General features: G+C 43.6%; 1 protein-coding gene across 4 annotated transcripts in view; it reads right to left on the minus strand.

Moving 5' to 3' along the window:
• inf2 (inverted formin 2) overlaps positions 1–27,323 on the minus strand; it is a 198,689-nt gene that overhangs the window by 110,808 nt on the left and 60,558 nt on the right. For all 4 annotated transcript variants that reach the window (XM_051920005.1, XM_051920006.1, XM_051920003.1 and 1 more), the window contains exons 2-6: positions 25,608–26,016; positions 14,294–14,409; positions 8,587–8,746; positions 8,073–8,106; positions 6,870–7,011 (exon numbers count right to left, since the gene is read on the minus strand). In XM_051920005.1, coding sequence (XP_051775965.1) covers positions 6,870–7,011; positions 8,073–8,106; positions 8,587–8,746; positions 14,294–14,409; positions 25,608–26,001 — 846 coding nt within the window. In that variant the 5' untranslated portion in view covers positions 26,002–26,016. The remainder of the gene's footprint in view (positions 1–6,869; positions 7,012–8,072; positions 8,107–8,586; positions 8,747–14,293; positions 14,410–25,607; positions 26,017–27,323) is intronic.

Below are 27,323 nucleotides of genomic sequence, written 5' to 3' on the forward strand. Positions count from 1 at the left end.
AAGTGTTTATAAAAACTTGTTTTTGTCACTCATGAACATTTTGCTTATAAACAAATCATACCAGAATACAGTACAATTTATTTTTGTAAAGCCCAAAATCACACAAGAAGTGCCACAATGGGCTTTAACAGGCCCTACCTCTTGTTAGCCTCCTAGTCTTGACTCTCTAAGAAGACAAGGAAAAACTCCCAAAAAAAACCTTTTAGGGCAAAAAATGAAAGAAACCTTGGGAAAGGCAGTTCAAAGAGAGACTCCTTTACAGTGGGCGTGCAGTGGGTGTCAAAAAAAGGGGGTAAATACAACACAAAATGCAGAACAGAACACAAGTAAGTCAGTCAGTCAGTCATTCTCCAACCCGCTATATCCTAACACAGGGTCACGGTGGTCTGCTGGAGCCAATCCCAGCCAACACAGGGCACAAGGCAGGAACAAATCCTGGGCAGGGTGCCAGCCCACCGCAGGACACACACACACACCAAGCACACACTAGGGACAATTTAGGATCGCCAATCCACCTAACCTGCAAGTCTTTGGACTGTGGGAGGAAACCGGAGCACCCGGAGGAAACCCACACAGACACGGGGAGAACATGCAAACTCCACGCAGGGAGGACCCGGGAAGCGAACACGGGGCTCCTTACTGCGAGGCAGCAGCGTTACCACTGCGCCACCGTGCCGCCCCAGAATACAAGTGATCCTCAATACAGTATAATAGTAAAATAAAAATATTACAAGTACAGAGCATATTCAACAGTAGATATCACATAATAGGATTTGGATATATTATATGCTAGCCGTCCCTCATGGCGCCACCCACGTAGTAGTGAAACAGGACAGTGAGGAGGGTCCTGCCTGGCTCCCCACTCCTGATGTCAAGCTTCACCCTCCGCTCAGCCCACTGCGTGTTTCTTGGATTCGCACAAATAAATCGCTCTTGCAAGCAAATTATTAATCTTAGTTCTTAGTAGACAGACATACAGAGAGATGTTAGATTTTATATATATATATATATATATATATATATAGAGAGAGAGAGAGAGAGAGAGAGAGAGAGAGAGAGATTTATATATTTAATAAATTCTTTACATATTCATCAGTACATGCTGAAGAATCTAAAACAATATTAAAATGAATACTTGTGCATACAGAATGTATTTGTTATGAACTAATGAGTTCCTAATCAGAATAATAACTCAAAATGACCTTGGGGGGACCCTGGCTAGTCAAAAAAGGGGTAACATAGTATCTTTACAAATAGAAGATTTATTTGCACAAAAAAATCCTCTGAAACAAAATAAAGCTCCACAGAACACAAGAGGCAAAGGATTTACCAAAAATGGGCAAAGACAATACAAGACAAACAAGACCCTATCAGAAATCCAAAGTCGAAAAAGAGGGCAAGGGTTCAAAATCCAGAACATTCACCAAAGCACAGAGTATTTGCAGAGAAACTCGCCACAGCATGAGTGCATTCACAGTGAACCGCAAGGGACTCTCTTGAAGGCAGTCCCTTGACAAAGATGGGCATGTGACACCGCCACTTGGGGGACTACCCACAAAACATAATACATAGGTACAGGGAACCTGAATGACTAACAATATAAAAACAAAGCAATCAAAAATGAACACAAAATACAAAAAAATTGAATTTGAAACCCTGCCAGATGAGGAACCCAGGCTGAAATACAACAGTTTTGCAGTTACCATTAAAGTCTCCCCAAAGGACAATTATTATAATTATATATTGAGCAAAACTTCAAAATTATGTTGAGCAGACATATTATGTTCAGCAGCAATAGTCAAAATCAACTGACTGCAGGTTTAGAATTCAAATAGACAAAATGCTGCTGTTTTTTTTTTTTTTATTTATTTCTCCAGAAGGTATGCCCTCTAGCACCCCCTCCAGGGACTCCAAAAAGGGTGGGTACTCCGAACTGCTGTTCGGTGCATACGCACAAACAACAGTTAGGACCCGTCCCCCCACCCGAAGGCGAAGGGAGGCTACCCTCTCGTCCACCGGGGTAAACCCCAATGTACAGGCTCCAAGTTGGGGGGCAATAAGTATACCCACACCTGCTCGGCGCCTCTCACCGGGGGCAACTCCAGAGTGGTAGAGAGTCCAGCCCCTCTCAAGGAGATTGGTTCCAGAATCCAAGCTGTGCGTCGAGGTGAGTCCGACTATATCTAGCCGGAACCTCTCAACTTCGCGCACTAGCTCAGGCTCCTTCCCCTTCAGAGAGGTGACATTCCACGTCCCAAGAGCCAGTTTCTGTAGCCGAGGATCGGACCGCCAAGGTCCCCGCCTTCGGCCACCACCCAACTCACACTGCACCCGACCTCCTTGGCCCCTCCCATAGGTGGTGAGCCCATGGGAAGGGGGACCCACGTTGCCTCTTCGGGCTGTGCCCGGCCGAGCCCCATGGGTGCAGGCCCGGCCACCAGGCGCTCGCCATCGAGCCCCACCTCCAGGCCTGGCTCCAGAGTGGGCGATGTTGCAGAGGCGTGTCAGCCAAGACAGTCCTACAACATCCAGAGCCTTGAGGAACTCCGGGCGTATCTCATCCACCCCTGGGGCCCTGCCACCAAGGAGTTTTTTGACCACCTCGGTGACCTCAGTCCCAGAGATGGGGGAGCCCACCTCTGAGTCCCCAGGCTCTGCTTCCTCATTGGAAGGCATGTTAATGGGATTGAGGAGGTCTTCGAAGTATTCCCCCCACCGACCCACAACGTCCCGAGTCGAGGTCAGCAGCGCACCATCCCCACCATATACAGTGTTGACACTGCACTGCTTCCCCTTCCTGAGACGCCGGATGGTGGACCAGAATCTCCTCGAAGCCGTCCGAAAGTCATTCTCCATGGCTTCCCCAAACTCCTCCCACGCCCGAGTTTTTGCCTCAGCAACCACCAAAGCCGCATTCCGCTTGGCCTGCCGGTACCTATCAGCTGCCTCCGGGGTCCCACAGGACAAAAGGGTCCCGTAGGACTCCTTCTTCAGCTTGACGGCATCCTTCACCGCCGGTGTCCACCAGCGGGTTCGGGGATTGCCGCCACGACAGGCACCGACCACCTTACGGCCACAGCTCCGGTCAGCTGCCTCAACAATAGAGGCACGGAACATGGCCCATTCGGACTCAATGTCCCCCACCTCCCTCGGGATGTGGTCGAAGTTCTGCCGGAGGTGGGAGTTGAAGCTACTTCTGACAGGGGGCTCTGCCAGACGTTCCCAGCAGACCCTCACAACACGTTTGGGCCTACCACGCCTGACCGGCATCCTCCCCCACCATCGAAGCCAACTCACCACCAGGTGGTGATCAGTTGACAGCTCCGCCCCTCTCTTCACCCGAGTGTCCAAGACATGTGGCCGCAAGTCCGACGACACGACCACAAAGTCGATCATCGAACTGAGGCCTAGGGTGTCCTGGTGCCAAGTGCACATATGAACACCCCTATGCTTGAACATGGTGTTCGTTATGGACAATCCGTGACGAGCACAGAAGTCCAATAACAAAACACCGCTCGGGTTCAGATCAGGGGGGCCATTCCTCCCAATCACGCCCTTCCAGGTCTCATTGTCATTGCCCACGTGAGCATGTGTTTTGTGGACTTAGAAAAGGCCTTCGACCGTGTCCCTCGGGGAATCCTGTGGGGGGTACTCCGAGAGTATGGGGTACCGGCCCCCCTGATAAGGGCTGTTCAGTCCCTGTACGATCGGTGCCAGAGCTTGGTCCGCATTGCCGGCAGTAAGTCGAACCCGTTTCCAGTGAGAGTTGGACTCCGCCAGGGCTGCCCTTTGTCACCGATTCTGTTCATAACTTTTATGGACAGAATTTCTAGGCGCAGCCAGGGTGTTGAGGGGGTCCAGTTTGGTGGGCTCAGGATTGGGTCACTGCTTTTTGCAGATGATGTTGTCCTGTTTGCTTCATCAGGCCGTGATCTTCAGCTCTCTCTGGATCGGTTCGCAGCCGAGTGTGAAGCGGCTGGGATGAGAATCAGCACCTCCAAATCCGAGACCATGGTCCTCAGCCGGAAAAGGGTGGAGTGCCCTCTCAGGGTTGGTAGCGAGATCCTGCCCCAAGTGGAGGAGTTCAAGTATCTCGGGGTCTTGTTCACGAGTGAGGGAAGAATGGAGCGTGAGATCGACAGGCGGATCGGTGCGGCATCCGCAGTAATGCGGGCATTGCATCGGTCTGTCGTGGTGAAAAAGGAGCTGAGCCGCAAGGCGAAGCTCTCAATTTACCAGTCGATCTATGTTCCTACCCTCACCTATGGTCATGAGCTATGGGTAGTGACCGAAAGAACGAGATCGCGAATACAAGCGGCTGAAATGAGTTTCCTCCGCAGGGTGTCTGGGCTTTCCCTTAAAGATAGGGTGAGAAGCTCAGTCATCCGGGAGGGGCTCAGAGTAGAGCCGCTGCTCCTCCGCATCGAGAGGAGTCAGATGAGGTGGCTCGGGCATCTGATCAGGATGCCTCCTGGACGCCTCCCTGGTGAGGTGTTCCGGGCACGTCCAACCGGGAGGAGGCCCCGGGGAAGACCCAGGACACGCTGGAGGGACTATGTCTCTCGACTGGCCTGGGAACGCCTTGGGATTCTCCCGGAAGAGCTAGAAGAAGTGGCCGGGGAGAGGGAAGTCTGGGCATCTCTGCTCAAGCTGCTGCCCCCGCGACCCGACCTCGGATAAGCGGGAGACAATGGATGGATGGATGGAAAATGCTGCTGTGATGCGTCCATTGAGAACTCAGCCGAGCAGAATTCTATAAATGAGGGGCAATGCACACAGCAATCATCCCAGCAGGCCATGCATGTCACCGGCCCAACACAGAAAGAGCACACATATGTACAGTAATATGGTTTGACAGGTCCATTACTGTTTTACGTCCACACAGGGTGGGGGGACCTATGATGATGGGTGGAGCACCTTTCTCCAAATAAAATAAATTCAGTGGAAATAACTGCTGTCTTGAAGTGGTCTGATAGTCATCTTTTTATATTCCTGTTTTTACTTACTAGCTATTGCTTTTTGGACTACCCACCTAATCAACCCCCCTAACCCGACTCTTTACTCAATCTGCCTGTAGTCATGAGGCAGTCTTAATTCCTATACGGAGTTCACCTTTGTCTCCAGATTCAGATTTGCTTTGAGGACAACAGGATAGGATGCCCTTTTAGAAATGTTAAGTGTCTTTGCACCCTTAACCTGTCTTCTTCCTGTGTCAGAGGATCAACTAAGTGTCTAACGTTTGCTCCAGGGATGATGTGACCTCTAGACACCAGAAGGTATTGTCACCTCTGGTGTTTATTACCCAATTTCACTCTCTCTAAAAGGGAACTCCCTGGGATCAAAGCCCCCTTGTGCTCTTGGGGAGCAGTGTATGCTTCCATATTATGTAATCCCATTTGTGCTGGTCCCCATAGCGTATACCCTTACATATTGTAGTTTAGTGGTCTTTGTGCATCCAGACCGACATATAAGGGACAAATCCTGAAAGTTTATACCCGCCTGATGCCATCTTGGTAATGCCCACAACACATACAGTGCCTTCAGACTCCTTCATTTTTTAAACATTTTTCTATGTTGAATCATTTCAGTTCAAGAATGTTCCAGAGTTATTCTGGAAGTGTACTGTTTTTTTTCTTTCTGCTTAGGGTTATTGTCCTGGTGAACTTCGGGCACAGTCTGAGGTCCAGAGAGCTCTGCACAAGTTTTCATTATCACTGTACTTCCTCTATTCCGATTCCCCTTAAACCCTGACTAGTCTCTCAGCCCCTGCTGTTGACACACAATCTGCTGCAAGATGTTACCACCACCATGTGTCACCACTGGACTGATACTGTATAGGTGAGGAGCACTGCATGGTTTCCTCCAGACAATTGAAGCCATACAGCTCTGCTGTAAAGCGCAGATTAGCAGAGTGTTGCAGTGGTGGTTGTTCTTCTGGAAGTTTCTCCCAGAAGTTCATCCACAGTGACCATCAGGATCTTGGTCAATTCTTTTACCAAGGCTCTTCTCTTGGTTTGGCCAGTTGGTCAGCTCTTGGAAGTGTTGTGGATCTTCCAGACTTATTCAGTTTAACAATTAGGAAGGTGACTGTGCTCTTGGGAACCTTCAATGCTGCACAAACATTTTTTGTGCCTCCACATAATCCTGTCTCTTAGCTCTGCAAGCAATTACTTGAACCTCATGGCTTGGTTTTGTTACCTGTGAAACCTTCTTTAGACAAGTGTGTGCCTTTTCTATTCAGTCCAAGAAACTGACTTGACCACAGGGCTGACTACAAATAAGATGTAGCAACATCTCAAAGATAAGCATCAGAATGAGTTACACCTGAGCAGAGCAAAGGCTCTGAATACTTCTGTCAGTATGACAGTTCAGTGTTTAACTTTTAATAAAGTTGCCCATATTTCTAAAATCATCTGCCTGCTTTGTTATTCTGTGGTACTGAGTGTTGTTTGATGAGTCAAAAAATAATTAAAATGATTTTAGCACAAGGATGCTACATAGTAAAATGGGAAACATGTGAAGGGTCTGAATACTTTCTGATTCTCAACCCTGCTAAATCCATTTCAGTATTGGAGCAAATCAGTGCCAGTCCATCACAGGGTACACTTACTTACACAATTACACACTCAGCCACAATGGAACCAAGACAGAGCTGCCAAATAACCTAAACTGAGCGGCTCTGAGGCTGTATGTACAGTGGCTATCATAAATGGACATTATTCTCAAATATATAAAGGGTTCAAAATAAAACCATGTCATGTATCTTATGTTCTGTGCTCACTCCACTGTTTCATCATTAGGAAGTACGCACCAATCATTTATACACAGATAATGCTCAAAATTGTCCGAGACAGCTCAGAAGTCCTTACTTTGTTAAATAATGCAGTAAACACTTCCTGGTGGTTGCTCATGTCAATGCCACCGTAGATTTTCATCAGTTCCTCTTCATCTTCATTCATGGTTTCCTCAAAGGTGTCACACTGAATTAGTAAATCATTATCATCTTCTTCCCTGTTAAGAGGCAGCAAGAGCAGTAATGAAATTTACAGAGACATCCCGAAACCTAAATCTATCCAAATATTTATTATATAGTGCATTTCACATCTATCTAATGTATATTGCCTTATTATATAGTGCCTTTCACATCTATTATATAATGCGTTTCACATCTATCTAATGTATAGTGCCTTTCATATCTTTCTATCTATCTAATGTATAGTGTCTTTCACATCTATCTATTATATAATGCCTTTCACATCTATCTATTATATAGTGCCTGTCATATCTGTCTATTATATAGTGCCTTTCACATCTATCTATTATATAGTGCCTTTCATATCTATGTATGTATTATATAGTGCCTTTCACATCTATCATATAGTGCCTTTCACATCTATCTATTATATACTGCCTTTCATATCTGTCTATATATCTATTATATACTGCCTATCCTATCTATCTGTCATTTTTTCCTAAGACCCTTCGATTTTTAGGATTACTTATCTTAGAGTCCAGGTAGCTGTGAGTATAGCTAAGGTGCAGGTTCAGGAACACATGGTTAAATGAATATACAAGTCCCCATTACCAACTACTTTTTAGTTGTACCATAGGTTCTGAAGGTCACATTACTGTCTTTAGAAATGACCGTGCAACTGCAATGTGTGCCACTCTCACATCACTGAGCACAACTTCTTATAGGAGAGGAGTAATAAGAATTTATTGAGGGCTCATCTGTTCTGGTTAGTTTATTTTCTATAAAGGTAGCTGGTGTTGATTGTTCATTTTTCAGTTCATTAACCCATGTGGTACTTTTATGAAGATTTATATAAGGATTTCTGTCCATATTAGTATGAGAGAATAAGTGATTTTTATTAGAGCTCTTCAAAATAACATCTCTGATCCTTTGCTCACTGCCTAAAGTGAAAATTTTCATGCATTACAAATCATTTTTAAGTGAATGTCCTGCCACTTTAAGATATTTTAAGTGAAGTGAACTACTGATTTGAGAGTAGACTGTTTTCAAAGACATAACCTGCAGAAACATGACAGCATTGAGAGAGACACATACCCACCTTAGTTTTGGTAAGAAATCCAGGAGCTGTAATCCTGTGAAAATAAAATATAATATTTCAACGTGTGACATGATTTGCACAGTTTTTGCAAAGCAGATAACCTTAAAGATTAAAATAGTTCACTAGAAGAACAAATGCATTCATTATAAACGTCTCCCTCCTTTGACCACTGTCAGTCGGTGCTCACCATGGCGGACCAAGAGCAGCCTTACCATTTTGGAAATGCTCTGACCCAGCAGTACAGCTGTAACAATTTTGCCCTCAGGTCTTTACACCTGCTCATATCTTCTGAGTTCAACATGTCGATTACAAGTACCGAATGTCAGCTTACCATCTAATACATTCTTGGCGTTGACATGCGCCATCTTTACGAGATATTTGATGTCATTTGTTTATATGTGAGTGATCGTAATGTTCTGGCTCATCAGTACTGTATATACGATATACCTATTGGAAATAACATTCTCCAGCTTGTTTAAAGCAACTGAGGATTGTAGAAAAACATCCTTATTACCTATGAATTCTTTTCTCAACTTGTCTCGAGCTCGCAGGTCCTCTACTCCCAAGATGAGTGCGTTGATCACACTCATCAGAATGACCTTGTAGGGTACATTGTCTGTTGCCTGTAGCTCATTCATGACCACGCTAAAGCGATAAAGTTGGTTCTTCACAATCTGTGAGACAAAGAAAAGTGACATTGTGTTACACACAGTAAATAATCGGTATGCTCATGCTTTTAATATGCCTAAAGACATGCAAAAGACTATACCACATTATTAAGCTGTTTTCTCCATATATATTTAAGTGAACATTAGAACACTCTAGATGAGAACAGGCCATTTGGCCCAACAAAGCTCACCAGTCCTATCCACTTATTTCTTCCAAAAAAACATCAAGTCGAATTTTGAATGTCCCTAATGTCTTACTGTCTACCACACTACTTGGTAGCTTATTCCACGTGTCTATCGTTCTTTGTGTAAAGAAAAACTTCCTAATGTTTGTGCGGAATTTATCCTTAAGTTTCCAACTGTGTCCCCATGTTCTTGATGAACTCATTTTAAAATAACAGTCTCAATCCACTGTACTAATTCCCTTCATCATTTTCAACACTTCAATGAGGTCACCTCTTAATCCTGAAGTAGGTAGATTTTGGATTTGTAATTTATCCACAAGATAGGAGCTTATGAAATTTTCTGCAGTCCCAGAATTGACAAGGGTAGTCGTGCTAAAGTTTTCTTTCACCACTGGTACTGAAAGCAGATTATTTTAAATATGTTTTGTCTGCCAAAGCCACAGTCCCTATACTGACAGATGCATCTATCCTTTAGCAAATATTTCCCGACTTTCGTGCTATTTATATTTTGTTCCAATGCTTAACTCAAATGTCAAAATGTCTAAATGCCTCGCTGTTCCCCCAACAACAAGTCAAGCCTTTACGGCAATTTGCTCCACCTCAGGATACCTATTTGACTGATTTATTTTTATTTCGGGATTAGAAAAGGAAAACAGAAACAAAACCAAAAATGTGCCATGGTCAAAACCGATCTTTCACCAGGTCAGAAATAGCATTGAAAGCCAGAAAGTAAGTCAGAACACCGAGAACAAAAATACAGAGAAGCACATGTTAAGTCTTAAGTTTATCCAAATGCACATAATATAACCCTTTATAGGGTCGTGCCGATGACATCATGCGAGCACGCTGTCGGATACTTTTGGGAGGTAACCTCAGGAACAGTTGATTCGAAAATCACTGTTGTGTATAAGTTGATAAATATTTTGTATGTCTTTATTTGTAAAATGGACAGAGAAATGAAATATTAGTGTTATATCATTGATAAAAACAGCAATGGACTGATGTTTAAGACCCCCGCACCCCACCCCAGTCTTTACGACTGAGTCTTTGTAATTTTATGACAGGGTTTGAGGAAGAGCCTAAAACCAGTTTGGCCAGTGACTCTCTCAAAGAACCGCCAAATCAAAGCCAGACTGCCCGGCTGGCAAGCATCAGCTCAACAAATGGTTTTGGGGGCCAGTGTGAAACCCATTGTGTCACACCAGAATTCGATTGCTCTAAAGTTGCCTGTCTGGTTTTAAATCAGAAATCATTAAGTACCACAATGTGCTTTTTGTCTGTAAGGTTCGGACAGAGAGTCTATAAATTTGCTTGCTTTACCCCTCCCTCCCTCTCATTCTCTTACACCATCATCATGAAGGATCATCTCATACACCATGAACTGAAATGAAGACCACACTGAGAAGCACAACTCGGCAGCCATATTGAGACAGGCATGCGACTTGTTCTGAAGAAAGCCATAAAATGATAACTTAACTAGAGACATTTAAAGTAACTGCAAGTCTGTGTGCTGACTGAAATTGCATACCTTTATTTATCAGATTGTATGGTGGCCAATATTCAGATATACTTTGATTGTTATTATTTTATGAGTATTATCAATGTTCTTCTTCTTCTTCTTCTTTCGGCTGCTCCCGTTAGGGGTCGCCACAGCAGATCATCTTCTTCCATATCTTCCTGTCCTCATCCTCTTGTTCTGTTACACAAATCACCTGCATGTCCTCTCTCACCACATCCATAAACCTCCTCTTAGGCCTTCCTCTTTTCCTCTTCCCTGGCAGCTCTATCCTTAACACTCTTCTCCCAATATACTCAGCATCTCTCCTCTGCACATATCCAAACCAATGCAATCTCGCCTCTGACTTTGTCTCCCAACCTTCCAACTTCAGCTGACCCTCTAATGTACTCATTTCTAATCCTATCCATCCTCATCACACCCAATGCAAATCTTAGCATCTTTAACTCTGTTACCTCTAGCTCTGTCTCCTGCTTTTCTGGTCAGTGCCACCGTCTCCAACCCATATAACATAGCTGGTCTCACTACCATCCTGTAGATCTTCCCTTTCACTCTTGCTGATACCAGTCTTTCACAAATCACTCCTGACACTCTTCTCCACCCATTCCACCCTGCCTGCACTCTCTTTTTCACCTCTCTTCCACAATCCCCATTACTCTGTACTGTTGATCCCAAGTATTTAAACTGATCCACCTTCGCCAACTCTACTCCCTTCATTCTCACCATTCCACTGACCTCTCACTCATTTACACACATGTATTCTGTTTTGTTCCTACTGACCTTCATTCCTCTCCTTCTTTAGAGCATATCTCCACCTCTCCAGGGTCTCCTCAACCTTCTCCCTACTATTGCTACAGATCACAATGTCATCAGCAAACATCATAGTCCACGGGGACTCCTGTCTAATCTCGTCTGTCAACCTGTCCATCACCATTACAAATAAGAAAGGGCTCAGAGCCGATCCCTGATGTAATCTCACCTCCATCACTCCTACCGCAGACCTCACCACAGTCACACTTCCCTCATATATTATGTAAGTTGTAATTTAACTCCTGCTTATCTTTTACTACACCTAATTGCTTGAGGTTATAAATGTAGAAGGGAAGATGGGGAGAAGTTATAAAGTACAATCCATATTACTAAACGAGAATGGTAAACCGGATATGGACGCAGGGACCTGCCCGTGGACGCAAAAGACATAGTGCGCAAGTGCCACACAAAGCCCCCCCCAGAGTGAAACGGGAGAGACTACGCACATGCGCAGGTGCCACACAAAGCCCCCCCCCGCACCAGAGCAAAACGGGAGAGACTACGAACCGTCAGAGTAGGAAACAAAGTAAAACGTCATAAAGAGGTTAAAGGACAGGTACAAACACATGAGACTACGAACCGTCAGAGTAGGAAACAAAGTAAAACGTCATAAAGAGGTTAAAGGACAGGTACAAACACATGGAGAGCAGGTTACAGAACAAAGCCCCCCTCCCCAGGGTAAAACGAGAGAGACTACGAACCGTCTGACATGCCGCAAGCAGGATAAAGCGAGGTCAGAAATAAAACACAGAGTAGGAAACAAAGTAAAACTTTATAAAGGGATTAAAGAACGGGGACGAACAAATGGAGAGCGGGTTACAGATGATGAAAACTGGAATGCAACAGCTTCAAAAACACCTAGGCACTAAACACATGCACACCGAGATACAGAATATAAAGGCAGAAACAACGACAGTTAAACGTCCACACCACAGGGCTAACACAGCTTCAACACCGAGCCCGTGTGGACAGATCTAATGAACGTAGACACCTACAACGCGCGTCTCAAACTGCATAGGCAAAACAGGCACGGATTCAACACGACACAGCTCGAGTGACCGAGATACAAACACGAGCCTGCCTGGATATAATTAATGAACGCAGGCGCCTACAACGTGCGTCTGAAATGATGCAGACCAGGCAGGCACTGCTCCAAAAAGAAAGAGCTCGACTAAACGAGATACGAAGTGAAACGGGAAACACTACAGAGTCCGCAGTGCTCCACAATGCACCGCATAATAGTTCGGAAAGAGCTTCGTAGTAACAGTGCGGAGACCCAGAGTGACACGGGCGAACGCTCCGTATTAAACATACGTCATCCTCACACGTCCAAACTATACCGCATAGGTGAATCACATTACAGTGATGCATTATTAACAGTACGATAAACATCACAATATCGCAAAAAAAATGAAAATTATTACTCGAAAAAGGGAAAATATATTCACCACGGACCAGGTGTCATTAAAACAAAAGCAGAATAAAGCGAGATCAGAAATGAAAGACAGAGTAGAAAGAAAAGTAAAACGTCATAAACAGGTTAAACGAGGGGGCCAAACACATGGACAGCAGGTTACAGATAATGAAGACCGGAATTCAAAAGCTTCAAAAACAAAAGCTCGACTGACCGAGATACAAACTGAAACGGGAAACACTACGGGGTCCGCAGTAGTCCACAATGCACCGCATAATAGTACGGATGGAGCTCCGTATTAACAGTGGGGGGCCCCAGAGTGACACGGGCGAACGCTCCATATTAAATGTGCATCATCCTCACACCTTCAAAACGCCGGGGGTAGGCGAGCGAAGCGAGCAGGGGGCGAAGCCCCCTTGTACCTTATAAACAGGTAAGTCTGTGAGATTTGAGGCATACTGACAAAGGCTACACATTAATAATACAAAAGGGGAAAGTAGGGTAATAGAGAACTCTACCAAGACAAAACAATCACTAAGATGGCACTGTCCATTAATATTCTAAATGGTGCCACAATAAGACGTGAAAAAATGACATGTTAGTTAGGAACCAACTTCCTAGAGATGGCCATTCAGTCAAACTGAATAACCAGGCAAGAAGAGGTCTTGGTCAAGGTGGTAACTAAAAACTAGAACTCAGTGGTCACTCTAACAGAGCTTCAGAAGTCCTCTCCTGAGAAGGGAGAACCTTTCAGAAGGATGACCATCTCAACAGCAGAGTTTATGGTAGAGTGGCTAGACAAAAGCTGCTCGAGTAAAAGTTTGCAAATGATGTTTAAATAACTTTAAGATAAGATAAGATAAGATAAGATTTAGATAAAGATAAAGATTCTGAGGTCTGAGGAGACACAAATTGAAGTCTTTGGGCAGAACTCTGTCTGGCAAAGTCCTGGCGCTGCCCATTACCTGCCTAATACCACCCCTGTAGTGAAGCATGGTGGTGACATTATTGTGCTGTAGGAACAGGGATACTGGTCAGAACTCCAGGAAGGATGAATGCCACCAAATACAAAGATGCCCTTGAAGAAAACCTGCTCTAGAGTGCACACCATCTCAGACTGGGGCGACGGTTCAATGACCTGAAGTATACATCTGAGACAACGCTGGAGTGACTTTAGGACAAGCCTCTGAGTGTCCTTGAGTAGCCCAGCCAAAGTCCAGGCTTAAACCCAATAGAACATGTGTGGAGATCCCTGAAGATGGCAGTTTACAGATACTTCCTCTCCAATTTGCCTGTAAGAATGGCATGAACTTCTTAAATACACGTGTGCAAAGCTTCTGGAGACTTGTCAAGAAGACTCAAAGCTGGAACGGCTGCCAAAGCAGCTTCTAGAAAATACTAAGTTAAGGGTCTGGATACATTTATGAGTGAGATTTCAGTTTTTGACTGAAAAAATTGCAAACTTTTCTGAAAACATGCTTTCACTTTGTCTTTATAGGTCAAAAATCTATTTCAAATTAAATCTACAACATGGTAAAGTGTGAATAAAGTGAAGGGGACTGAATACGCACTGAAGCAACTGTACATACAGAATATAAAAACATTCAATCCGAGTTCTCTTTATTTACCTTGTAATGCTCCAAGGAGTCCAAGGCCAAGTTGTGTCCCTCTGGAGAATACATACATAGAGCGGCCAGCAGTTCAAACACCTGCTTCTTCACCATAAGATTTGCTGTGTCCAAAGCTGCAGGCAAGAGCAAATATGGTTTTACTAACATGTTATGGGCCAATCCACCCAAGCACAGACAGATAAACATGCTGTGTCCTTGCCATGTCCAACTGATTACTTCATATGAAGGATCCTCCCTGTACCTTGTGGCTGTGGAAGAATAATTTTAGGGTAACATAGCATTCATCTTAAAGAAACAGCAGTAAAGAATGTACCAGAAGAAAGGTTGATGTAATATACAAAACATACTGAAGGATGACTAAGAGATGTCTAAGAAGTCAGCTGATGTCCTATAAAGAACAATGGACAGTTGTTATATGCACAGAAATTTCAAGGGTGGTGGTGCAACTCAAAGGTGTAAGAAGAACCAGAATATAATATAATAGACTTTTATTTTATATAAATCATTTGGGTGTAAACCAACGAACCAACCAGAGTAAAATGTACTTATTAATTGACACTGTATGTAAATTCAACAGTTTATAAAATAAACCTCTGTTCTTTGTTTCTCTGACCCTGCTGTAAAGGACTGCTTTTGAAGAATGCTTCCTCCAAGGCATTGTGCTGAGGAGTAATTAAAAGATACAATGAACAGCTTTTCTCCTGCCTGATTACTGAATTGTCCTGTTAGAGGACATTCCTTTCTTTCTTTAATAAAATGTTAAATTTCAACCACACGGCTTTCCAAAAATCGGTGTTGTTCTTTATGATTTGACATCAGACTGGACAGAGATGCCTCTTCTACTTGAGTGCCTTTCCTCCTAACTCTCAATATGTGTCAAAGTCACAATTATCATTTTTATTATATTGAACCCTGCAATTACTGTTGCTCTTTACAGGACAGTGAATAATGTTACTGCCTTATAGCACTTGGACAAGCTGCACTAGTGTGCCCTTCAGGTCGGATTCATGCATGCATGAATAATATGTTAACATATATTTATAATCTACAAAATCATGGGTACATTATTAATCATTGCTGCTTTAAAGCACAACTGCGCTCACGGCTCAGTCACCAGACACACCTTTGTGCCATTTCCCAATGTTTCTGTGGTTTTTCTCTACGCACTCCTATTTACTGTCACAAGCCAAAAGTGGGCATGTTAGGTTAATTGGTACTCCAGCGTGGTTTCATGTGACTGCGTGTGCTGGCATCCCATCCAATTCTGCTTAAGGCAGTGTACTTAAGGATGCCTGGCAGAGTGCAACAGAAGTGCAAGTAAACTCTTCTTTCTTAAGTTACATCTTAATATTTTATGTCTGTTGGCTATCTATTTCCATTGGGATTATTTACTGATTGTTTGATTTTATTATTTATATTATATTTTTGCAACATAATATTCTCAGACTTGCTTAAAAAAGTTAAGGGAACACTTACATTACACATCGGATCTCGATGAACGAAATATTCAAATGGAAAAATCTTTCCTGAACAGTACTGTGTAATTCCATGAGAACAAAATGAGGTAACAACGGTCAATGGAAATCAAAATCACAAACCCATTGAGAGCTGCTTCAACATCACACCAAAAATCAAAGTCAAAAATTGAAATCCCAGGCTGATCCAACTTGTGTATGGCCCCCACGTACGTGTATGGACCCCTGACAACATCTGGGCATGCTATGGATGAGACTGCACATGGTGTCGTGGGGGATCTTCTCCCAGACCTGGATCAGGGCATCAGTGAGCTCCTGGACAGTCTGTGGCACTACTTGGTGGTATTGGATGCGCCGATACATAATGTCCCAGAGGTTCTCAGTTAGATTCAGGTCTAGGGAATGTGTGGGCCGGTCAATGGCATCAATAACGTTCGGCATCCAGGAACTGCCTACACACTTAGGGCACATGAGACCAGGCATTATCCTGCACCAGGAGGAACCCACTGAACCAGCATAAGGTCTGACAATGATGTCATCCTAGTACCACTGCCTAGCATGTGGAGGTCTGTGCGACCCTCTAAGGATATGCCTCTATAGACCTTCACTGACCCAATGCCAAATTGGTCTTGCTAGATGATATTGCAGGCTGCTTATCATTCACCACATCGTCTCCAGACTCTATCTCCTCTGTCACATGTGCTTAGGGTGAATCTGCTCTCATCTGTGAAGAGAATGGGGCACCAATGATGGAGCAGCCAATTGTGGTATTCTCTGGCTAATGCCAGTCAAGCTGCACGGTGATGGGCTGTGAACACATGTCCCATTAGAGAACATCGAGCCCTCATGCCACTCTCATGGAGTCTGTTTCTGATTGCTTGGTCAGAGACATTAACACCGGTGGCCTGCCTGCTGGAGGTCATTTTGTAGGGCTCTGGCAGTGCTCATCCTGTTCCTCCTCACACAAAAGAGCAGATACCAGTCCTGCTGCTGGGTTGATGCCCTTCTACAGCCCTGTCCTCGTTTAATGACCAGTCTCCTGCTATCTCCTCCATGCTCTTGAGACTGTGCTGGGAGACGCAGCAAACCTTCTTGCGACGGCACATGTAGATGCGACACCCTGGTGAAACTGGACTACTTGTGTAAATTGAATCGGATCCAGGTACCGCCTTGTGCTACCAGTAGTGATAAGGACACTAGCAAAACGCAAAACTAGAGAGAAATGACTCAGGAAGGATACGGAGAGAGCATCTGTCTGTGGCCACCTTCCCCTTGAGGGGCGTCATGTTGTTACCTCTCCAGTGCCCCTGTTGTCACTTTCATTTGCACCAAAGCAGGTGACATTGTTTGACAATTGCTTAGGTGTCCTACCTGGACAGATTAACATGCCTGAAGCTTCATTAACTTAGTACTGGACTCTGATGACTAGGTGCTCCCTTCATTTTTTTGAGAAGTATAATTCAGAGCTGCGTGGCCTGAACAGAGCGAATTCAAAAAATGGGTGGCTGAGTAGGTAGTTAATAATAACCACATAATCACACTGAATCAATATTCATTCCATTTTATTTTTGTATTTTTAGTAGTAATTATTATTATGATTAAAATTATGATTGGTGGGTACAGTGGTATGTTGTGTGATGTCTACAGGGTCCACAGCAGATTAGAGCAAGTGCACAGGGGCTCAGACACATGCAATACTGACACGCAGCCGCAGAGCATAAATGGGAGAGTGGCTTCATTAAATAAGCACGTGCAGAGAGTGAGGTGGCAGCAGTTCTGTAGGTCAATGAGTGCTGCACCTACACGCGCAAGGACATAAAGGATCTGATTAGTCTGAAATGGGGAGAAACGAAACGTGAATGGAAGAAGGATAACCCCGAGGAAAAAGAGAAAGACAGTGAAAGAAAGTAGGATTGGGTAGTCAGCCAGTGCAACGAAGTGGAGGTTAGGCGATTAGGAGGCCCATGGTGGAGCAGGAGTAATGGAGCTCCAGGGGTAGTCTGTCCCTACTGAGGAGATGAGCAGCAGAGATTATGGGCCTTGAAGATCCTGCTGTGACTGGTGGTGGTGGCAGGATGGTACAGCCAGACACACACAGAGAGTCCCAGCAGGTACCAGGGGAGGCGGTTGTGACTCAAGTCAGAAGGTGGGCCCAGTGAGTGTGAGCAGGGTGAGACAAGAAAGACGCCCTGGGGATGACAAAAGGAGGCCACAGTCCTGCCTTTGCTTTTATCCTTGGTTTGAACTATTTATTGGATTTATTTATTGGTTTTATCTTCACTGCTGTATTTTTATGGCTTATTTATTAATGACTTTCTGCGTTGGACACTGTTGGCTTGTTTTACTAAATGCACTTTGCACTTTTGACCCAAGACTTGTTGTGTGTCCTCATTCACCTTAGTCCATCTGTAATAAAAAAGGTTTTCTCTGTAACAGGAGAAGGGATGAAATAAAGGAGTAAGAGGGGGGGATTGGTCGCTTCAGTGCAAAACCAGCTACAAAGATTGGAATGTTTGGGATGATAGCGAAAGAATGTGCAAAAACTTGCTTCTCATAAAGAGTTTCAGAATGTTATGGGAATACAGTCAAGGCCATGTACTTGTTTTTCACTTCGAGGGGCTTCATTGCAAGCAACGCTTGTTATTGTGTGTCTTCTGATACTAGGCACCATCTCAGTGAGGGCCAAGTAGAAGAAAAACAATAAGATGTCCCGTGGGAAGAAGGTGTGCAGAAACTGATCACTTCTGTATACACTGCTTACACGTAAGCCATTTTGGGTAAGGACACTCAATTAGTATATAAGGGAAGGTTCCGCCCTCAGTTTCTTCGGAAGCTCAACCGTGGGGAACGTGCACACCGCCCGGTATTGGACCAGGCTCACGAGTTGATCCTCTGACGAGACTGACACGTGGGCTCCCTCAGTCTACTGGTCTAGGATGATGGCTCTGGGTCTTTTGATATTACTGTAAGTATAGTATAAATCATATATCTTTATATATATTACTGTAAGTCAATAGTACAATTCCTATATCTGCATGTATATTGCTGTTATATTGTATGTAACTGATATTATATTTGAACAAGTAAACAATTGAAGTATTGGACCTTTCCTCTCTGATTCTTGCCTGCTTATTTTCTGTTAAAACCTTTGAACCATTTTCCCAAACTAAAACACCATCTGAATACATGTGACGATCGATGACTCAGGAACAGGAAGACACCCATGGCTGCGGGCACTCAGGGTCTCACATGATAGCACTGCTGTCTCTCAATGAGGAGACCAGAATTCACAGCCCAGGCTGTCCCTGCATGGAGTTTTCATGTTCTTTCCGTGTCCATGTCAGTTTTCTCGGAATGCTCCGGTTTCCTCCCACAGTCTAAAGACATGAAGGCTCGGTGAGCCAACGTTGTTAAATTGTCCTGTGTGTGTCTGTGTGTGTGTGTGTGTGTGCGCGCCCGTTTGCCCTGTGATGGACTGGCACCCTGTCCAGTGGTTGTGTGCCTACCTTGCGCCTGATGCATGTTGGGGTGGGCTTCACCTTCCCTGCACCCCTGCTCTGGATAAGCAGGTTAGGAAATGAATGGATGAATTATCCTTTGTGAAATAAAAATAATAATAAATGATGTCATTATTACTTTATGAGAGTGCTGGAGTATTAATATACTACTCATACTGTATATAATATGATCAAATGGTTATTCAAATGATTTCTTTTGTGCATTTTGATTCACTCAGTAATAATACTTTCATAATAAGCTGGGTATGCAGTGATGTATTGATGGGTGGTATGGTGGCACAATAATTAACACTCTCATAATGTGGTGCAGTGGGAAGTACAAGACATTTCTTGAAATGTTACAGTTCAAATATTGCATAAAGAAGATGAAATCGTGACTTGCTTCATTAAATAAGCACGACTTTGCTGATGCCGTGTTAAACAGACACACCCGTAAAGAGTCCTCGGGACAGTGACACTGTGGCCTACTTGTAGTGGCAAAGACCTCAGACTTTAGTACACCACATGCTCATTGGTTTAAGGTCTTGGTGAATTCTGTTACCTACACATATACACAGATGTATGAGGTAACTCTGTGGAAAGATGCCTGCTCGTCAAAAAAGAAAAAAACCCACAAATTTCAAGAACCATCCATCTTTGAAACCTGCTTAATACTAAGCAAGGGCAGCTGGAGCGAGAATAAGCCATCTCAGGACACATAAAGTATAAGGACGGGGTGAACACACACACACACACAAATGCACACAACCTGGGTTTTAATACAAGGTATGCAGTACAGATAGGCACATTACAGCACTTAGACAGAATTACAAAAAATCCATCCATCCATTATCCAACCTGCTATACACTAACTACAGGGTCACGGGGGTCTGCTGGAGCCAATCCCAGCCAACACAGGGTGCAAGGCAGGAAACAAACCACAGGCAGGGCGCCAGCCCACCGCAGAATTTAAAAAATTAATCCTGAAAATATAAATGCATATAGGCAACCTGTTAATGATCAGTTCATATGCTAGCAAGAGTCTGAGCTGCTTGTAATGGTAGATCAATCGATGGTTACATTTATATAGCGCTCCTCTAGACACTCCAAGCGTCAGCCACCACCTGGGTGATGAGTTGGCAGCCATTCTTGTGCCAGTCTGCTCACCACACATGAGCTCATAGGTGGTGGAGGGGTGAAGAAGTTAGGTCAGCCAGTTAGAGAAATGGGGTTGATTAGGGGTTATGGTGGGCAATGTAGCCAGGTCCTCGGAGAACACCCTACAGTCGTGGCCAAACGTTCTGAGAATGACACAAGTACTGCTTTTCACAAAGTTTGCTGCTTCAGTGTTTTTAGATCTTTTTGTCAGATGTTTCTATGGTGTACTGAAGTAGAATTACAAGCATTTCAAAAGTTTCAAAGGCTTTTATTGACAATGACATGACGTTTTTGCGCAGAGTTAATATTTGCAGCATTGGCCCTTCTTTCTTTATCAAGACCTTTGCAGTACGCACTGGCATGCTGTCTGTCAATCAACGTCTGGGCCAAATCCTGACTGATGGCAGCCCATTCTTGTATAATCAATGCTTGGATTTTGTCAGAATTGCTGTGTTTTTGTTTGTCCGCCCTCCTCTTGAGGATTGACCACAAGTTCTCAATGGGATTAAGGTCTGGGGAGTTTCCTGGCCATGGACCCCAAATTTCGATGTTTTCTTCCCCGAGCCACTTAATTATCACTTCTGCCTTATGGCCCGGTGCTCCATCATTGTTAGAGGTCTTGAAAAAGAAAGAAGGGCCAACGCTGCAAATGTTGACTCTTTGCATAAACTTCTGAAATTCTTGTAATTCTACTTTAGTCTACCACAGAAACATCTGAGAAAAAGATCTAAAAATACTGAAGCAGCAAATTAATATTTGTGTCATTCTCAAAACTTTTGGCCACTACTATAGTCTTCTCAACAGATGCCCAGGGGTGTTTTAGGACCACAGAGGGTCAGGACCTATGTTTTATGTCTCATCTAAAAGATGGCACCAATTTTTACAGCACAGTCTCCCCATCACTGCACTTGGGCATTGGGATCCACACACAGACCCCTTGATGGTCTCGCCAACATCTCATCCAGCAGCATGCCAGACTTTCCAGGTTGGTCTCCCATCCAAGTACTGGCCAGGCTCAAACAAACTTAGCTTCAGGTGGATGACCTGTGCAGGGGTACGAATGCTGGCATTGTGTGTAGTGGTGCAGTACTCTGACAGTAATGGAGATGTCTGTATTGTGCGAATGGAGCTATAAAAGTTAAAGACTGACTTATTGATGTTTTGCACAGCACACAAGTCCCGTGTGCTAAATACTGTTCTTGTGATTAGTGTTCAAAGAGATCATGTCACTGGGTGAACACGCAGCAAATAGCAACCCTGTCCTTCATTTTAATCACGCATCATAAGGGTTTCACCCTTTAAAACATTTACATGTGTGCACAAATGATTTGTCATCTGTAAGATTCCATGTTGGCATACTCTAAAAGAAAAATAAATAAATAATAAAATCATATTTACTAGGAATTGTGCCATCACTTTCATGGAAGCAGACAGGGTTGTTTCAACATGACTTGAAGTGCTGTAATTACCATGTCTGTCGTTACACAGGAATACACCTGTCACTCTTAAACAGTCGACATGTCGTAACAAAGGCTCCGTGGCTTTCACTCCACAGTCTAACATCTCCTGCTATACATTCTATCTGAAATCTTACTTGTTGCTAGACACGTTTATAAGGCCAACCGAGATTTTTTAATAGTGTGTTACTCTTTTACTGAACTTAGCCCTTGTGCAGCGCTGACTCCAGCATGGCACCATAGCTTAGTAGGCCTCATTCATGACCAACACTGAAAACAGTGGCTCCTGTCCAGGTTATAAGATAATCTTCTTGCTTTATTTTTATTTTTGTTTATTTTCACCATATGGGATAAAGACATGTTGATGTTAATAGGATCACCACTTTGCACTTGTGCTGCTTTGGCGCATTTGTCATGTATTGCATGATGTGTGGAAACGTTGTTACCACCACTTTATTTATGGTTGTACTGCCCTGGGTATTTACCTGTAAAGCCAGACAATATCCTACAAAACTCAACCTGTCACTTTCCAAAATCAACAACTAATTTCTGAGTAGATAGCCCCTTGGAAAAATTCTGAACAAATCAATAGAATGAATGAGTTAATAGACATAGTGATGTGATAGCCATATGTAACACACAATGGCTTTAACAAGAGAGACTAATTCAGTTCAGTAAAGTGTTAAATTGGCAATGATGCGGGTATTGTCACACATACACCTTGTTTTCTGCAGGCCTGACTTTTCGTTAACTCCTTTTGCCTATTTTAGCTCTTTCGAGCTGGTCTTTGCATTTTATGTGCTATGATTAAATCCTTTATTTATAAAAAAAAAAAACTCATTGTTTGTCCCTTTTGCGCACATGCTGGGGGTTTAAGGTCATTCTCCCTCTTGTGGATCATGTTTCTAGCGATTTTTCTCAGTGCCTCATGTTTGTTGCCTACTAGGCCGGGAGCCTGGAGCTAGAAGTTGTGCCTGGTCTTGGGTGTGAGACTCCTTAGGCAGGCTGGTAAAGTCGTTTCCTTCCCTTTACGATCCTTTTAGGAGACCTCACACCAATTTTGTTATGTTTGAGATGCTATCTCACAATAGTAAATCTGTCCATGAAGATCATTCAATTACAAACCTTTGCTCTGATGACTAAGCTTTTGCTTTTTCCATTTGACAATGTGTCCTCCTCTGAAGTGACTGTTGTTTTTTGGCATTGTGCCTTTGCGTTAATGCAGTGCACCCCTACTGTACTGTAATGTACCCCCTTCATCTCACTCTGTAATAAACTGCAGTGTTTTGTAACTTCTGTATTACTGATTGATGAAATGTGTGTGCCTTTGAGAGTACGTCTGGTGATCAACAAAAAACATTAAGAACATTGTGGACTACTGTACAACACGAATGGCTGAGGGTATAGGATATTGCTGGTTGAACATAAATTAAATAAGAAAAAAAACAGTAACGTTTCCAAAATTAAACACATGAGCCCCATACAGGAGAGCAGTAAATTGAACTGACTGCATTGGAAATGAAGCAGTATAACTAGCATTAGAAATCAGGAGATTAATCAAAGTCAAAACCAAGCCAAAAAACATATCGGGAATAAACTATTAAGCCAGGATTAGTGGCAAAACAATGATCTTGAATCAGTTTCAGAAAATACTGCAGTGGTTCATGAGCTGCAACTTTCAAAAACAGCAAAGAAATAAATTGGTATCAGTTTTGGAGTTGTTATGTTTCAGCCAGCATTTCTCCCCTGTCTAGGGTTCAAAGTTGTGTGTTTTGTTTAATTTTGTAGTAATGTTTCTTTTACCGTATAGACGTTTAAATTCTCCTACAGATAAGTCAGGGCTTGATTTTACTGTATAATTTCTGGTATTTTATAATGTCGGTCGTATAAGTCGAATGCGGAAAACTTCCGCTATTGGTCCAAGAGATTATGATATGCTAACACCCACCTGAGAGAGAAACCACGGAGCACACGGCCTTTTTTTCTATGTATTGTGCCTATGTGACCACACAGTAATACCTGAACTATTCTGAAGTGACGTTTGCAGTGTTTTGTGTTTTTTTGTATCTCACACCCTCATACACCTTTATCGTAAGAGCATCCCTTACCTACGATGGAGCATTCGATGAGAAGAAAATATGAAGCTGGCTTTAAATTAAATGTCTTTGAAGTGACGAAAGAAATTGGTAACTGCGCTGCTGCAACAAAATTCGATGTGTTTGAGAAATTGGTGTGAGATTGGAGGAGGCAAGAAGATGTAACAAAAAAAAATGTAAGTGTCGCATTTTTGAGCAGGCGTATAAGTTGGGGTGTGATTTTATGATCAATTTTTTGGGTTTCAAGACCTGACGTATATGTGAGTATATACGGTATTTATTATGTACATTTTTGTTTGTGTTTATTTGATTATGTCCCATGTGTTTTGCGGGTGGTTCCCCATGGGGCGGTGCCACCTGCCAATCACCGCCAGGGCCTGCCATAGTTCCTGGCAGTTCACTTTGAACGTGCTAACGAGTGGAGTGTCATTTGTGTTTCTGCTGTGCATTTTGTGATTTCTGAATTTTTTTAACCTATTGTCAGATACGTGTGAATGGGAGGCAGCTAAAAGGCTCAAAGGGATGGCGGAGGGCATTGATCCTTACTCTTTTTCATCAGCAGACCAACCACAGGAAATTTTGCCTGGATTCGATGATGTCACCTCTGGTTCTGGTTCCCGATGACATCACTTCCGGTTTCGGGACTGAGGACATCACTTCCCCTGCCTGACTTTAAAGCTGCCATGTTTCCCTGTCTTTTTGCTCTTGTTTGGACTAAAGTCTGTAAAACCACAAACCAACCATCATCTTTACTCAAAATTTTGTTGACCTAAGTGAAAGCATACTCAAGTTTTTGTGTTTACACACAGACAGAATTCCAAAAATGGTATCTTTGGACTCAGGGTGATCTAAAACATCGAGATTCATCAAAATCCTGAAATTGAATTTTTGGACAATTCCAATACTTTCCCTATACTTCGTATATGAGAAAGTAAAAAGGCAGAGAGGGCACTCTGTGGTTGGCATCTCAGATACATAATATGTGTTTCTTTCAGGCGAGGTGGTGGCTCTGAGGCTAGGGATCTGTGCCGGCAATTGGAAGGTTGCCAGTTCAAATCCCATAAACACCAGAAGTGACTCTACTCTGTTGGGCCCCTGAGCAAGTTACCCTTAACCCACAATTGCTTCATCCTGGATATGACGTTAACCTGCAAGCAGGTCCTCCGACTTACAGGGAAAACTTTGTGCTTGGTGGCAGGATTGGCACTCCACTCACCATAAAAAAACCTCACATGGTTCCAGTGTGGTGCTGAGGTGTCACCTACTGCACTCGGGTCCTAATCCAGGTAGTTCATTGTATAGTGGATGTGGTGATGTGATGTATCAATGTATGCTCCCAGCTTCCCTCTCACTTTCAGGAAGAACGTTCTTCCAAGAACGATGACTAGGTCAGCCCACAGCCCATGTGGCACACACTCATGTATTACCAGTTGTCTAGGGACCACACTTTGACAGTGGCTCTAGAAGATACATTAAGCTGAAATATCCCAGTAGCGCAAAAATGATAACAGAAGAATTTTTGACTAGGGATGACATCAGTAGAGACTTTAATTCTAAAATAGCACATCACTTCAAATACAAACTCTTTGCCAACAAACCATATTGGTGGTCTGGCTGGCAGTGCTTACCTTGAGAGAGTTTACGGATGTAACCTTCATTTTCCACTATGAATTCAATACCCCGAGGGGAGTTCATGACAGCCCGCACGCAACTGACGCAGGTTAGCTGCAGCAAGGCGTCAGCAATTCGGGCACATCCCCTCCCAGATAAGCGGTCCAGAGCCTCAAGAAGCAGGTCCAGACCGCTGAGCTCCAGAAACTGCACCATCCAAGAGTCATCGCTGCCCTCCAAACGCCGTTTCAGTCCAGAGTAGTTGACCACAGTGGGCACCTGCAGTAGCCGAATGCACAGCTCAGGGTCGGCATTTTCCAGATTTGCGTCTGACTGCACTTCTGGCTCCTGAGGGCTCAGCTTGTCTTTTAGGGCTGCCCATTTTTTTTGTGTGCTGAATTTTCCCGACATCTTGCTCTGAGAAACCTATGGGGAATAAAGACAAAGAGAATATTGAAGAAAAACTTACAAAAGAACAGCAATAGAAGATTACAGATGAGTTAGTTAATATTGGGACTGTTCACGTCTTGAAAATTGACTTTTTGTTTGGGAAACTTTCACTAATTTACATCAATGCATTAATGGCAGACATAATCAAAAGAGTCCCACAACTCAGGGACCACCTTGTGAACTGGAAGGAGGCATTCAGTTTCACCCCTCAAATAGTTTATGGTAAAACTAACAAGCAGGAGTCAAACACCTTTGACACCTGAGAAGATCGGAGCTCTGAGCACATCTTTTGAAATCACAAAATTGTGAAAGTTCTTGCACTTGGTGCAGTATGAAAAAAGCATCACAACAAACTCCCCCAAGAACCACACGTTAAATTGTGTTTCAATACAGGCCAAACTGCATCTTCTGTGCTGCTCTCAGTTAACATTGGTAGCAAATCAAAGCAAATGGATGCATTGGGGCATCAACAGGGCTCTGACAAGGACAGCATACCAACATCAGCGCCTAAGTAAGTGCAGTTGTTAACATCCTCTCCTCACCCATCCACAGAGCAGAGGATGACTTCCGAGGTGAGCTGTGGCGTCACTTCCTGGTTTTGTCACAGTAGTCCTACCCTGTCTGCCCCAGGGCCTGAAATTGACGATCACTAAGCCCAAAGAGGATGGAGCTGCACGGCACAGAACCATTGTAAGCCAAGCCTAAGGGATGTCTGTGATCAAGTTTAATAATAATAATAATAATTCTTTACATTTCATATAGAGTTTTTCTCACCACTCAAACTGCTACTGTGAGTGGGGAGCCACTTCAACCACCATTAATGAGCAGCATCCACCTGGATGATGTGCCATTTTTGCGCCACTATGCACACCACACATAAGCTGTTAGGTGGTGAAGTGATGAGAAAGATGGTGGGTCAGAGACAGGGGAAGATTAGGGGACCAGAATGACTAGGCCATGTTGTGTAATTTAGCCTGAACATTGGGATAAGCCCTACTCTTTACGAAGGATGCCCAGGGGTCTTTAATGACTACAGAGAGTCAGGACCTTCTGTTTTACATCTTATCCGAAGGATGATGCCGTTTTTACAGCACAGTGTCCCTGTCACTGCACTAGGGCATTGGGATCTATGTTTAGACCACAAAGTACCGTATATACTCATGGATAAGTCGGGACTTGATTTTATCATATAATCTCCGGTATTTTATAATGTCGGTCGTATAAGTCAAATGCGGAAAACTCCCGCTATCAGTCCAAGAGATTATGATATGCTAACGCCCACC

Source organism: Erpetoichthys calabaricus, chromosome 16, assembly GCF_900747795.2.
Source record: "Erpetoichthys calabaricus chromosome 16, fErpCal1.3, whole genome shotgun sequence".
Taxonomy (NCBI): Eukaryota; Metazoa; Chordata; class Cladistia; order Polypteriformes; family Polypteridae; genus Erpetoichthys; species Erpetoichthys calabaricus.